This window comes from Spinacia oleracea, chromosome 3 (genome assembly GCF_020520425.1).
Source record: "Spinacia oleracea cultivar Varoflay chromosome 3, BTI_SOV_V1, whole genome shotgun sequence".
Taxonomy (NCBI): Eukaryota; Viridiplantae; Streptophyta; class Magnoliopsida; order Caryophyllales; family Amaranthaceae; genus Spinacia; species Spinacia oleracea.
Window position 1 is genome coordinate 90912005 of NC_079489.1, and position 14347 is coordinate 90926351.

The 14347-nt window shown below is 37.0% G+C and overlaps 1 protein-coding gene and 1 long non-coding RNA gene across 3 annotated transcripts; one reads left to right on the top strand and one right to left on the bottom strand.

The window, feature by feature from the left end:
• The first annotated feature begins 4994 nt into the window (after positions 1 to 4994).
• Positions 4995 to 7404, top strand: LOC110801060 (LEAF RUST 10 DISEASE-RESISTANCE LOCUS RECEPTOR-LIKE PROTEIN KINASE-like 1.1). Of its 2 annotated transcripts, XM_022006380.2 has the most exons (5): positions 4995 to 5220; positions 5323 to 5739; positions 5883 to 5915; positions 6004 to 6258; positions 6343 to 7404. In XM_022006380.2, exons 1-5 carry the CDS (start codon positions 5103 to 5105, stop codon positions 7269 to 7271), a joined length of 1752 nt encoding a protein of 583 aa, XP_021862072.2. In that variant the 5' UTR covers positions 4995 to 5102; the 3' UTR covers positions 7272 to 7404. The 2 variants fall into 2 exon arrangements, with proteins under 2 accessions (XP_021862072.2, XP_021862071.2); XM_022006379.2 differs by having other exon boundaries at positions 4997 to 5739.
• Positions 7405 to 9165: 1761 nt separating this feature from the next.
• Positions 9166 to 10087, bottom strand: LOC130470436 (uncharacterized). The gene is made up of 2 exons (XR_008930733.1): positions 9577 to 10087; positions 9166 to 9472 (listed from the first exon to the last, which is right to left on the bottom strand). It is a non-coding gene; the product is annotated as an uncharacterized lncRNA (long non-coding RNA).
• Positions 10088 to 14347: the final 4260 nt, after the last annotated feature.

Genomic DNA, 14347 nt, shown 5'->3' on the forward strand with positions numbered 1-14347 from the left:
TGGTGTATCAACTGTTGTGAACGTCATAACCGGCGTGGATGTAGTTCCTATTAGGGAATTGGTTGTTGTGATAATCAAGATGGAACTCAAAATGTTTGGAAGAGTTTCACTTGGTCTTCAGCTTGTAGATGTGTTTTATAGTCATTCTCAGGCGTTGGAGAGCTAAATCTTTAACATATTTTAGCCCCTGGCCTTTTCTTCAGTCAGATTATCTCTTCATCGTTAACAATGCTTTCTTGATTTTGGTGACAGGTTCAATCAGACATTGCACTCCTGTGCAAGTAGAGGTGAAGGTACACGACTAAAGAAACTTAGGGAAGCCATCAGTATACTAGAAGACGTCTGATGGTAAGCAGTATCCAGTATCTGTATTTTTAACATAAATCTGAAAGCCATTTGGTGTACCCCCCAAAACCAAGATAACAGATTTTTCAATTTGCTTACATTGGTGCTGAATTCTGCTGTGAGCTCAAGACTGGTTTTATTTGTTGGGTTGATATAATTTCTGCAGCCTGATATATTTGTAGCGTGACTAGCGTCTTTCTGTTTGTTATAAATGGATGTGTATTTAGGAAATCTCGTAGAAAACTCGACTTATTATGGATAGTAATATTGTTCAAGTTTGTGTTTGAATACCTGGTTGAATGTATGTTCCTCCTATAGGATTCCAAGTTTTGTCGTAACATCATAACTTTTGTCACTCTTGTTTTTGGATAATCTATTACTAAAAGCAGATGAAATGTTAGTTTGACTTTGGAATCTGGTCCAGAAACCTTTATCTTTCATAATGTTAGTTATAAGTTATGGGTGTCTGTAATTGTCTGAATACCTGGTTGAATGTCTGTCGAACCAACAAGATTGAGATTTGGGATGTAGTTAATTTTGGGTTAGCTTTTCAATTTGCTTGGGAAAATTATGGTTTTAACAACATATGCAAGCAAAGTATCTGGCTTTTTCGTACAAGGCATAATTCTTAAGAACTTTAAAACTTTCTAGGCCAGTAATTGAAGTAAAATCTATGCTGGTTTTAGTTGTTTAGAGGCTTAATTTATGATGCGGTCTGTTTAGTGTGATGTTTTCCTGCTTTTCTTCTTTGTTTGGTACACCGATGGATGTATTGTCTTGGGTTTCTGTCAGCAACTGTGTGTTTGGGATTGGTTGAAAAGGGACCTACTAATTCAGCCAAGGTAAAGTCAGCATGCTGCTTATCTTAGTCGAATGACCTTCCCGCTTGCTAAACATACTGCTAAATTTTTTTTAACTTAAGTAAAGACATTTTTTCCTTTCCTTTTTGTCTCAGTCATGTTACCAGAAACTTATTCTGTAGAGGTTTTCTTTGTCCACATTTTATGTATTGGTTTGGAATGCATGAATTTATACCTCGTTTGTGAGAAAGCACTTTTTTCTATGTTGTATTCAGCTTCAGAAAAGCTTTGGATTATGATTATGGCTTGTAAAGTAGTGAATTGACTGCACCGAGTTTTTTTTAATTGGTGTTACGCTTTCGTTTAATGAGCATGAGCTAACTTATTTTCAAACCAGGTGGTGAATTTTATTGTGTACATTGATTTATCTACTAACATAAATTGAGTTTCTATACTGCTGATTCAGTTCTGCAATTTTGTGCTGATCAGTTTATCTTCTTGTTCTGCTTTTTTAATCTGAGTTGCACGATTTTGGCTTGTGAATCAGTGATATCCGGCTTTATGATTATGGCTTGTAAATTTTTGATCCTCCGAATCTCTCACCTGCTTTAGTTTCTTTGTAGTTGTTTCTTTGAGCTCCTAGTGCCTACTTCTGCAAACTAATGTAGATGAGATCAAGGGTGTGCTTGTGGATTAGATACTATGCAGGAGCAAAGACAACTTAGGAAAATGTAGATGGTATGAAAAGGGTTAATGCCATTTGAAGTTTTAACCAGGCTTAATTGTATATATGTAGGATTTATTGTTGTTGTAAATTATTGTTGTAAATTATTGTACGTGATATTAATTATTATGATAATTTATTTTGACGCTTCCCTTTTTGTGTATAAATGCTATTTTTTTTTATTAAATATAGGTCAAAAGAGACCCGTTGTCTATAAAAATTGGTCTCCCACTTTTCATAATAAAAAAATGTTTAAATATCAAAGAGACCCCCTTTCTTCAATATGGGATCTGAATATATTTAACAAAGAGACCCCCTTTCTTTAATGATGGGTCTATTTTATTTAGCAAAGAGACCCCATTTCTCTAAAGATGGGTCTTTTCCTCTATTAAATTATTTTTCGCATCACTAGTATAACAGACCCCCTCTCTCTAATAAAGGGTCTTTTCTTTCTTAATAAGAGACCTCTTTATTAGAGGGGGTCTCTTTATCAAAGAGACCTGTGAGATAGAGACCTGTCCAAAGGAGGTTTCTTTGGCATATTTTGACAGGTCTCTTCGCCTATTTTTGTAGTAGTGAAGGATCAAAACAAGCAAATTCTATAAGTGTCGAAAGGTATAAGACCAGCGTAATTTAGTACAAGCTTAGTATGGGAACAGAGTATTTTGAAGAGTCCTAGTTATATCGTGAAACGAAATAAATCAGTTTTAATTTTACAAAAAAGATAAACGTCAAAGTTTTTAAACTGATTTTACAATTTTGTTTGAAGTTATACTCTTGAATTTGAGTTAACATATAACTCTCAAATACGAAAAGATTGATTTTACCTAAACACGTTAGAAGTAGTATTTGCGAAAATCTATCTATTAAAAAGAGTCCTAAACTGTGTTGGATTTGAATCTAGGGTAAACACTTAGATTCTTATAAATACAACCTATGTTCTTTGCGAAACTTTTTATCAGACTTATTTACATCAACCGGAAGCTTTCAGGTATCACCCTTAAAGTCTTAATCTTTAAAGAAGTATGTTCCTGTTCCCATATAGAGCAGTATTTGTTACTTGGTCTTATATCGTCTGTTAGTAGTTAATTAATTCTTATTCGTTTGATTAAAGTGTTGAGTTATTGTATGATAAGCCTGAGTCAGGCTTACTTGAGCAAGAGAGAAGATCTCACGAGAGATCAGTGAGTAGGAACAGTTGAGGGACTGTTTCCATTAGGGAAGGAACAGAGGGTTGTTCCTAGTCATCTGCAATCAGAGGCGATTGGCAGATTGTGGCCCGAGTAGATTAGGTTTGTAAAGAAACTGAGTTGTTTTGCCTAATTAGTGAAAGTGTTTAAGTCCCCAAAGGGGCCGTGGTTTTTTCCTCTCTATTGGGCCTAGAGAGTTTTCCACGCTAAATCTTGCTTGCATATTTTACTATATCTGTTCCTAGTAGTTTAATTTTTATAAATACGTAAAATATCAATTCAGCCCCCCTCTTGAGGAACTCTGTAAAACTAACAATTGGTATCAGAGCCAGAACCCTTTAAACTGCAGGTAACGCTGACGGGAAAAACGATTCTGAAGCTATGAACACTACGGAGAAACTAGAAGAGGGATACTCAACACAACGACCTCCAATGTTTAGTGGCAAATACTATTCCTACATAGAGTTATGAATATACTTATGTATACCAATGATGTCTTGGCCTAGTGGTTAAGACTGAGGGCCTGTGTACAATAGGTCTCAGGTTCGAATCCCCCGCCCCCATTTGTAATTTATATTGCCCTTGTGGCTCATTCGCACCAAAAAAAAAAATATACTTATGTATGACAGTCTTATATATTAAACCAATATTTTAACAAGTGTTAGACTTTTTAATCAAATAGTTATATTTTACTATTATTAATTATACTCTCCAATAAAAAAAAAATTTACTTTCTAATCAAATAGTTTTACGAAGTAGTTTTTAGTCAAATGCTCCGTAGAACACCTTGCCACCTAGAGTTCTTAAAACATGGCTTACCAACTAGTTAATCCGACGATCTAACATAACTTGACTCGAACTCAACTCACACAGTCACACATTGATCACATTGAACTATTAATCTAGTAGTTAACTGAGAGTATTTGACTAGTCAAACCTCTAATAGTGGTCCAAACCTCTAATTTTCTCCAAAACCTCTATCTACCAAACAAGGCCTTTGTATACGATATATTTTAAAGGTCCATTCCCATTTTCATTTACAATTTGTATTACTAGCTCATTGGAAAAAAAATATTGAGAAGGACAAGCGGGTGATAAAAACAAAAATGAGGAAAGTTCATGTGATGAACCGATGATAATGCAAACAAATGATAAACTCCACTCTTTGTGAATGCATTCATTTAAAATCATACTAATTTTTGAACGTATCAGAAAAGTCACACATTTATTAACAATTCTAGAATATAGTCCTCCATAGACACTAGAAACTAGAAAGAGAGTGAAACTCAACATCAATGGGACCCACTTAACCCATAAACATTAATTGTTTTGCATTTTCTGTCTATGTCATTATCCACCAAGTCAATACAATGATTTCCAAGTCAAGTACGTCTTTAACGAACCTTAGAAACTAAGCATTTTACATTATTGAATAATGATATTACCCGGCGCTACAGAGTTCTTGGCCTAATGGTTAAAATTAGAAACATGTTTATAATAGATTAATAGCCAATAGGTTATAGGGTTTGTATTATCTTCCTCTTTTGTAATTTGTATGACCCTTCTAACTCACTGCACCAAGAAAAAAAAAATTCTACTCATATCTAAGTAATTGTTGTCGAAAAATATTTATTTAATTTCATACTCTCATGTGTGTAAGAAAACAATAATCGTTATACATTTTTATGGGGAATGAGAGAAAGTAAATGATTGTTTAATGTAAAAGCACAAAAATAAGTGGATGTGGGGATGGTTAGGTGGGAAAAAACAAGATTTTGAGGGTTAAAAATAGAAACATGATTTATAGAAAAGTGAGAAAAATATAGAGTTAAAAATAGAAACATGAAAAGTATTAGGTAACGCCCAATAAAAAAAACAGGAAAAATAATAAGGAACGGAAGGAGTAATGTTTTTGTATGTACATATATGGAGAGAATTAACTGGTGAAAGTTAAATCTTGAAAGTGAAAGTGATTTAGGAACGGAGAGAGTAGTATATTTACATTACAGACTTGTTATTGTCTGATAGGGGTGGGGTGTAGAGATGGCTTCCGCTTCTGTTGGCCTGATTTTTCTTGTCTGTAACTTTGTAGTATTACATCTTTCAGCTGAAGAAGAAAAGGAGCATGTCTGTCCATCTACCTTTCAGTGTGGAGAATTTGGTACGTACAGTTACCCCTTCACCACAGCCTTCAACCCCCGTTGTGGGATTTGTGTGATCAACTGTACTGATACTTTTCCGACGATTGGTTTATCATCCACAGGACCTTGGTATAGAATCAAGAATACCTTTTCGAATAACAAGAGTTTCCTTCTCAGTGATTACTCTCTCCAATATGTCGCCACTTCTAACAGATGTCATGTCTTTCAAGGCAGTACGTTTCACCTTCCCAAATCTACTTCTCTCATCTTCACAAACCTGCATAATATTACACTGTGGAAGTGTCACAAGACCTTTAATAGGAATCACAGTGTTCCCCGTATACTTGCTTGTCCTAATTTCAGCATTTATCACAGTAATCACTCAGATGATGTCACAAGTTTTCTTAGCTGTAAGCCTTTTCAGTATCCGCTGTTTCTGATGCTGGAATTGTCTGACAAATGTTCCCGCTGTGTTACTGGAGGAGGCCGTTGTCAGGATCTCAAAAATCACAAATTTCATTGCATCAACAAGCGAAAAGGTAAGTTATAAAAGGGATCATATATATATTTGTGTCTAATAGAATGCCTGTTTGCAACTTATACTTATATATACCAAGTCTTTTGGTAAACTTATCACTTATGGCATGATTGAAAAATGACTAATGTAATGAATCCTATGCAGAAAGGAGGAAACTCAGACTACTACTGGGATTAGGTAATATTCTGTCTACTGTTATTGAAATTTAATAAAAAGTTGAATGTGATAATGAAAAACTAAAGTAGAAAGCATTTTCCTTGTTTAGGCATTTCAGGAGGAATCATTGTTGTTACAGTCCTTGGGCTGCTATTCTGGTGTCTAAAGAAAGTGAAACTCAGATCACTAGGAATGGGTTCCGGGAACATTGGTAAGCAAACTATGAGAATGAAAACAAACATTGAAGGGAGCAAGGTGTATTTTAGTGTTCCAGTCTTCTCTTACAGTGAACTCGAAGAAGCAACAAATAATTTTGATCCAACTAGAGAGCTTGGAGACGGAGGCTTTGGAACTGTTTATTACGGTAAGAAAGATTATGTATTTAAAGAGTTTTTAAGCTCCTTATTTTGCCTCAAGTTTGTTTTTAAGACTGGTATATTTTGATCAGGGAAACTAGTAGATGGGAGGGAAGTCGCAGTAAAGCGCCTATATGAGAGAAACTGCAGGCAGCTTGAACTGTACATGAATGAGATTGAAATCCTTGCCTGTTTGCGTCATCAGAATCTGGTAACCCTTTATGGGTGCACTTCACGTCGAAGCAGAGAACTCCTCCTTGTGTATGAATATGTTTCAAATGGTACAGTGGCTGATCACTTGAATGGTGAGCAATCAATTTGTGGAACACTCACTTGGCCTGTCCGTATGAGGATTGCTATAGAAACAGCTACAGCATTGTCTTATCTCCATGCCTCAGATGTAATACACCGGGATGTTAAAACCCAAAACATTCTATTAGACACCAACTTTAGTGTTAAGGTAGCAGATTTTGGGTTATCAAGACTCTTCCCAATGGATGTTACTCATATATCCACTGCTCCACAAGGTACTCCTGGATATCTTGATCCTGAGTACCATCAATGTTACCAGTTGACTGATAAAAGTGATGTATATAGCTTTGGGGTTGTTCTTGTTGAGCTCATTTCATCATTGCCAGCTGTTGATTTAACCAGGAAAGAAGATGAAATCAACTTGTCATATTATGCAATGAAGAGAATTCAGTGTTGTGCATTTGATGAGTTAGTTGATAAACGCCTAGGATTTGACTCGAATTATAAGGTAAAGAGGATGACTACTTTGGTGGCGGAGCTTGCATTTCAGTGTTTGCAACACAGAAAAGATTTCAGGCCCTCCATGGATGAGGTTTTAGAAACGCTGAAGAGGATTGAGAGTGCAGATTATGAAGTCCGTAAGGCAGCAGAGGAAAAGGAAGAGAACGATGTTTGGCTATTCAGGAATATGGAAAACCTACAATCACCAAATTCTGCCATGTATAAATGGGGAAGTAGCAACTCCATCACACCCACAGCCAGCAGATGAGACTGCAGGATAAACCAGAGACTCAGAGTTCATTTTTAGTGTCTCATTTACCTGTTTTCACTGCTATACACGATAAAACAGATGCTGATTTGTCATAATTATTTTCGAATGCAATAGACAGGGTTTTTTGACACTTATGATGCTCCTACTCTTCTGAGATTTCACTACAGATTCCTTAAACAGCATTTTGTAAGCTGAGACATTTGTGAAAACCATTGCATTTGACAGAAGTGTCCACTGTCCAGTAAAATTTGTGCTGCAGCAGGTGCAGACACGGCGGTGCATGTGTTTGGAGTTAAACATTGTTTCCTCTAAACACATTATCTTTAGCGTCATTTACTACCGCCTACTACTGAACATGCACTAAAGTGTAATTTACTACTGTCAAGTTACATGGTATTGCACGGAATTTGTGAGTCTGTGACCCCCCTCTCCCTCCTCTCACCCACTTCATCTCGTCTCAAAACACTATCATTAATGGAACAATCCCTGCATCAAAACAAGCCTTTTACACCAAAATAAATCAACCATCAAGTAGAATGTGAATTCTGATGAACTGGTTTTGGGTAACAATGGTCGTTGCAATTCACTTTTCAAAACCCTCTCAAATAATCAAGTTAAGCTTGTTGTGAGACAATACTATAGAGTATAGATCCAAAAAGTAGGAATGATTGAGCGTGCATAAACTTTTTAAGAGTGAGATAAACTTTGGTACTTGAAATTGAGACATTAATCTCAGGACACAATCACCATTTTCCCCTCACTCTCATAAATCATGATCAACTTCTTTTACAATCATTGTTGATGAATTCAAATTTGAATTCCCTAGAAAACGTTATTCAACCTAGGACAACAGTTGTATATATAATCAGTTTCAGTACAACAATACACACACAAAGCATAACACAAGACAAGACAAGACAAGACAAGACAAGTAAAAGAGTCAGTCAGAAAGAGAGAGAGAGACAGAAGAAAGAAATGGCGATGATCAGAAAATGCGGAGTGAGCAGTAGCCCAACTCGCAAACCATTATTGCACCACCTTGGGCGGCGCCGGATGACTCTAGGGATGCTTCTTCTGAGTCCCATCGACAGCGACTGGAAGCCACATCCCCGGCGAAGCATGTTGAGGCAGGGGATCACTAAAAACAAGGTAGAAGAAATTGGCAAAAACACATTGAAAGACTTGATGTCATCTTCAAAAAACCTGTTTGATAATAATAATACAATGGTAGATGATGATGATGATGATAAAGTTATTATGTTTCAAGAGAAGAAATCGAATGATATTCTGGCTCCGCAGATGAGGGGTGGCGGTCATGGAAACCGGAGAGTTAGACAGGGGATAAATAGAGCAGGTATTGCTTCATCAGCAGGTCTTCGTATACGGTTTTTCAAGCGGGGGTGGCGTCCTGTGCTTGGTGCTATTCCAGAAGGATATCCATCTGATGCACCACCTCATCTGTTTCCTCACTGAATCTCTGTCACTTTATACTTTTTCATACTAGCATTTTCCATTATACAACGTAAAATGCATACTTATGTAATGGGGTAACCTAGTTGCACTACCCATTAATCCATCCATGCCAGTTAACTAGTTAAGTGAATTACTCCTTTTCGTTCGTTATAAAATTCAAATCAAGTTAAAAGGAAAACCTCAATCTTGTACTCGGGTACAGTTAGAGATTAGTGTACCTAAGGTAATACATTACTCATTTGATGATTGTTGCTCATTTGTATGCGAGTCAATTATTGATACACTTGAATTTGACGTTCAACAAGCAATGTGATGTCTATGAAACACAGAACAATGGTATCTGATGCTAATGCAGATCTCAAGAAAGTTATAATTTGTCATTTGTGTATGGCAATTTAAGAATACAGAAACAGAGAAATAGACCTGAAAGGAATGGATTATATATAAAATTCAAATTTCTTACAACAAGCATCAACTCTTTAGGCGAATCAACAAAACATGCTCTTAAGTCTCACTATTGTGCTTATTCCTAGTGCTTACACAAACTTGCTTTACAATAATTACAAGATTAAGTTTTTCTCCATTGTTCAATCTATACTGACTAGATTATACTGCTACAGAAGATTACAACTAATTTCCTATACGATCCAAATTGATTGTAGAATCATGAGCTTTTCCTCCAGGGAGCACAATTAATCAGCAACACTAGCTATTCTGCCAAAGAGCTGTAAGTTGTTCTTAAATGCATACAGAAGTACTCATATACTATAATTAGCCAAACAAAGCAGGAAAGCAATAAAATAAAAAAGGGGGAGATTGTAATACATACAACACAATATTTGAATCCGGTTTTAGGGGAAAGACAGGGTTGAGCAGAAACAATCATTGGGCGGAGAGAATAATCGCTTAAAGCTAGGTGACCCTTGAATGTCTCTCATGCTGTGATCCTTCAATTTGAAGACACGAAAGACATAGTATCCTATTTTGAAAGTGCAGCAACACTCATACTTTGACGATATGTGTAGGAACATATAGATGCATAAAGCGGAATTTCAGGAAACAATTTCCTAACATCTATCACAGGATCTCATGCATAACAATAGTATAGATCAGATTAAGTCGAAAGAATAATCACCTTTGAAGCGTGTTCTCCCGTTCGTATGCAAGCTTCGAAGATCTTAGAGCCCCACTTGTTGCTCCTCTACTCAGTCCACAAGCACGAATTGAATCCCACGTATGCTAGTACGGAAGAGAACGATCACAATCTGTCTCTTGCTTTGTTTGGGATGTACGGCGTTTAGAGAATTAGAATTAGGGTTTTTGTGTTTTCCTTTTGTCAGATATTGAATCAACGTGATTTCTAAATCCCTGACATTATAACTATTATAATGTGAGAGTTTTAGGTTAACACAAAACCAAAGCCCAACATTCTTCCGTTAACAGACCGGTTGCCATCGGGCCTTTTGGGCCCATTCCAATAAATGCTTATATGTGTGACCTTATAGGATTAATATATTTTAGTTGTAGGTCCAATCAATATTGTCCTGCTAATCACATTTATTCTCTAACAAGCAAATATTATTACTAAAATAATTAACTTATTATCTTCATAATTAATTCCTAATTTATATTTAGTAATTGCCGGAAATGTCTAAGGACATAATTCCTTCAATCTCCCACTTGTCCGAAGACAAGAACGCAATGCTAAATTCCTTAAGTCTCTTAATGCCAAAATTTGATAACACACTGTTATTCTCAAATTCTAGTTTCTTGATCGCCGAGTTCGAACTGTTCAAATAAAGATTAACTTTTAATCCCATTCCGCATGGCCATGCAATTTTCAGTTCTCGCTCATCAAGAGGCCCAGACACCATTCCTATCAAATAGGAGGACTTATTCACTCTTGTATGACCATAACTCCCACTCAATTCTTAGCCCACCTGATCACTGCCTTTATAACCTCCTTTTACGGCGCGGCGTTTAACAGCGTCAAAGTTAAACTAATTGTCTCGTGGTTATTAAGACATACTCATGTCTAAGGAATCCACTAAATATAGAAGTTTGATTCTACTTTTAGAATCTAGTTAGGTCAAGTCACAATGCATCAAGTATACATCCATATAATCAATTAGACATCCCTATGTCTCCATAGCCCATGGAACTAGACTATCAATTAATTACATGCTAGTCTTCACATAAATCACTTATGTCCAATTTAGTGATTTAGACTAGGGACTTAATAAGTTGTGATTTCAGTTCACTTTATAGGGTTCCATTATCAAAACGTTTTCGATAATCCTATTTGAAAACACAAGTTATTTGGACATTTTATTTAATACTAAACCAAACAATTAAATAAGAATGAACTTTTATTGATAAACATTCAAAGCATAATAAATGTCTTTACAATTGTAAACATAAAGTAAACAAACTAAAGCCATTCTCCCATATGCCTAAGCCCCATAGACCTAGTATGACTCTCATGCTTAGGTTGAGCAAGCGGTTTAGTCAGAGGATCAGCCACGTTATCCTCAGTATGAACCTTTCTTACTTTCACATCCCCTCTTTCAACGATCTCTCGAATAAGATGGAATCTCCTGAGCACATGTTTGGATTTTTGGTGCGATCTGGGTTCCTTGGACTGGGAAATGGCACCATTGTTGTCACAATACAACTCAATGCCATTTTCAATGCTAGGAACTACACCAAGTTCACTAATGAACTTTTTGATCCAAACAGCTTCTTTTGCTGCATCACTTGCTGCAATATACTCAGCCTCTGTTGTAGAATCTGCGATGGTACTCTGCTTAGAACTCTTCCAGCTCACAGCCCCTCCATTGAGACAAAATATGAAACCAGATTGTGATCGGAAATCATCTTTGTCACTTTGGAAGCTTGCATCGGTGTATCCAGTGGCAACCAACTCATTATCTCCACCATAGACCAAGAAATCATCCTTAGTCCTTCTTAAGTACTTAAGGATATTCTTTGCTGCCATCCAGTGCGCCTCTCCTGGGTTTGACTGGTATCTGCTGCACATACTCAAAGCATATGCAACATCCGGTCGAGTGCATACCATGGCATATATAATGGACCCTACTGCAGAGGCATAAGGAACATTACTCATGCGCTTGACCTCATCAGGTGTCGAAGGACACTGAGTCTTGCCAAGTGAAATGCCATGTTGCATGGGAATGAAACCTCTTTTGGAGTTTTCCAGCTTGAACCTTGCAAGAACCTCATCAATATAAGTCTCTTGGCTAAGTCCAATCAGCCTTTTGGATCTATCTCTATGGATCCTTATTCCCAAGATGTATTCAGCTTCTCCTAGGTCTTTCATGGAAAAACAACTTTTAAGCCATTCCTTGACTGACTCAAGCATGGTCTTGTCGTTTCCTATGAGAAGTATGTCATCCACATACAAGACTAGGAAAGCAATACTACTCCCACTCAACTTCTTGTATATACAAGATTCCTCTTCATTTCTGAGGAAGCCAAAAGATTTGACTGCCTCATCAAATCTGAGGTTCCAACTCCGGGATGCTTGCTTAAGCCCATAAATGGACTTCTTAAGCTTGCAAACTTTTCTTGGACTGTTTGGATCTTCAAAACCTTGTGGTTGTGTCATGTACACATCCTCTTTCAAGAACCCATTCAAGAAGGCGGTTTTAACGTCCATCTGCCAGATCTCATAGTCATGAAAGGCAGCAATCGCAAGATTTATCCTAATGGATTTCAGCATGGCTACTGGTGAGAAGGTTTCATCATAGTCAATACCATGAATTTGTCTAAAACCTTTTGCCACTAGTCTTGCCTTAAAGACATCAATGTTTCCATCTTTGTCCTTTTTCAGTTTGAAAATCCATTTGCAACCTATGGGTTTAACCCCATCAGGCAAAGCAACCAAGTCCCATACTTGATTTTCAAACATCGAATCCATTTCGGATCTCATGGCTTCAAGCCATTTCTCGGAGTCTTGACTCGTCAAAGCATTTGTGTAGCTAGTAGGTTCCTCATGTTCTAAAATCTCTATTTCAGAACTTTCAGTCAAAAGGAAATCAATATATCTCTTTGACGGAATGACAGTCCTACTAGACCTACGTTGGGGAACAACAGGAGAAGTTTCCACCTCATTAGGTTGAGGGACTTCGCATGGATTATCTCCAAGTGGGACGGTAGAAGGCGCATGAATGGAATGCACCGCCTCCTGAGCATTTTCATGCTGGGTCGTCTCTGACGAGGTGTGAACCTCATCCATTTGTTGCTCATCTCGAATTTCTTCGAGATATACATTACTCCCACTTGTTTTTCTGGAAATAAACTCCTTTTCCAGAAAGACACCATCGCGAGCAACAAACACTTTGTTTTCGCTTTGGTTGTAGAAGTAGTATCCCTTAGTCTGTTTTGGGTAACCCACAAAAAGACACTTATCGGACTTGGGTGAAAGCTTATCAGAAAGTAAACGTTTTACATAAACTTCACAACCCCATGTCCTTAGAAAAGACAATTTTGGAACTTTTCCAGTCCACATCTCATATGGCGTCTTTTCTACTGCTTTGGACGGAGCTCTGTTGAGTGTGAATGCCGCTGTTTCAAGCGCAAATCCCCAAAATGAGGCAGGAAGGTTAGCAAGACTCATCATGGACCGAACCATATCTAATAGAGTTCGGTTCCTTCTTTCGGAAACTCCATTCAATTGTGGTGTCCCTGGTGGAGTCAATTGCGAAAGTATTCCACAATCTTTCAAATGATCACCAAACTCTTGAGATAAATATTCACCACCACGATCGGATCGCAATGCTTTAATTTTCTTTCCAAGTTGGTTTTGTACTTCATTTTGGAATTCCTTGAACTTTTCAAAGGATTCCGACTTATGTCGCATGAGGTAAACATATCCAAATCTGCTCACATCATCAGTAAAAGTAATGAAATACCCGTACCCTCCCCTAGCCAAAGTACTCATAGGTCCACACACATCAGTATGTATGAGGGCTAAAAGATCATTGACCCTTTCACTTGAGCCTGTAAAAGGAGATTTTGTCATTTTCCCCATTAAGCAAAACTCACATACTTCAAATGATTCAAAATCAAATGATTTGAGAATTCCATCCTTATGAAGTTTCTCTATGCGCTTTGAGCTTATGTGGCCTAATCGACAATGCCATAGGTAAGTAGGGTTCAAATCATTTGGTTTGTGTTTCTTGTTTTCTATGTGATAAATATGGTTTTGTAAGTCTAGTACATACAAACCATTTGATAATTTAGCAGAGACATAGAACATACCATTCAAATATGCTGAACAACAATTATTCATAATTTGAAATGAAAAACCTTCCGAATCCAAAATCGGAATAGAAATTATGTTCTTGGTAATAACTGGAACGTAATAACAATTATAAAGTTCTAATATTAAACCAGAAGGCAAGCGTAAACTATAATCTCCTACAGCTAAAGCAGCAACTCTTGCTCCATTGCCTACTCGGAGATCCACTTCGCCTTTGCTCAAGCTCCTACTTCTTTTTAGTCCCTGCACATTACCAATAATGTGAGATCCACAAGCGGTATCAAATACCCAAGAAGCAGTTGTAGCTAAATTAACT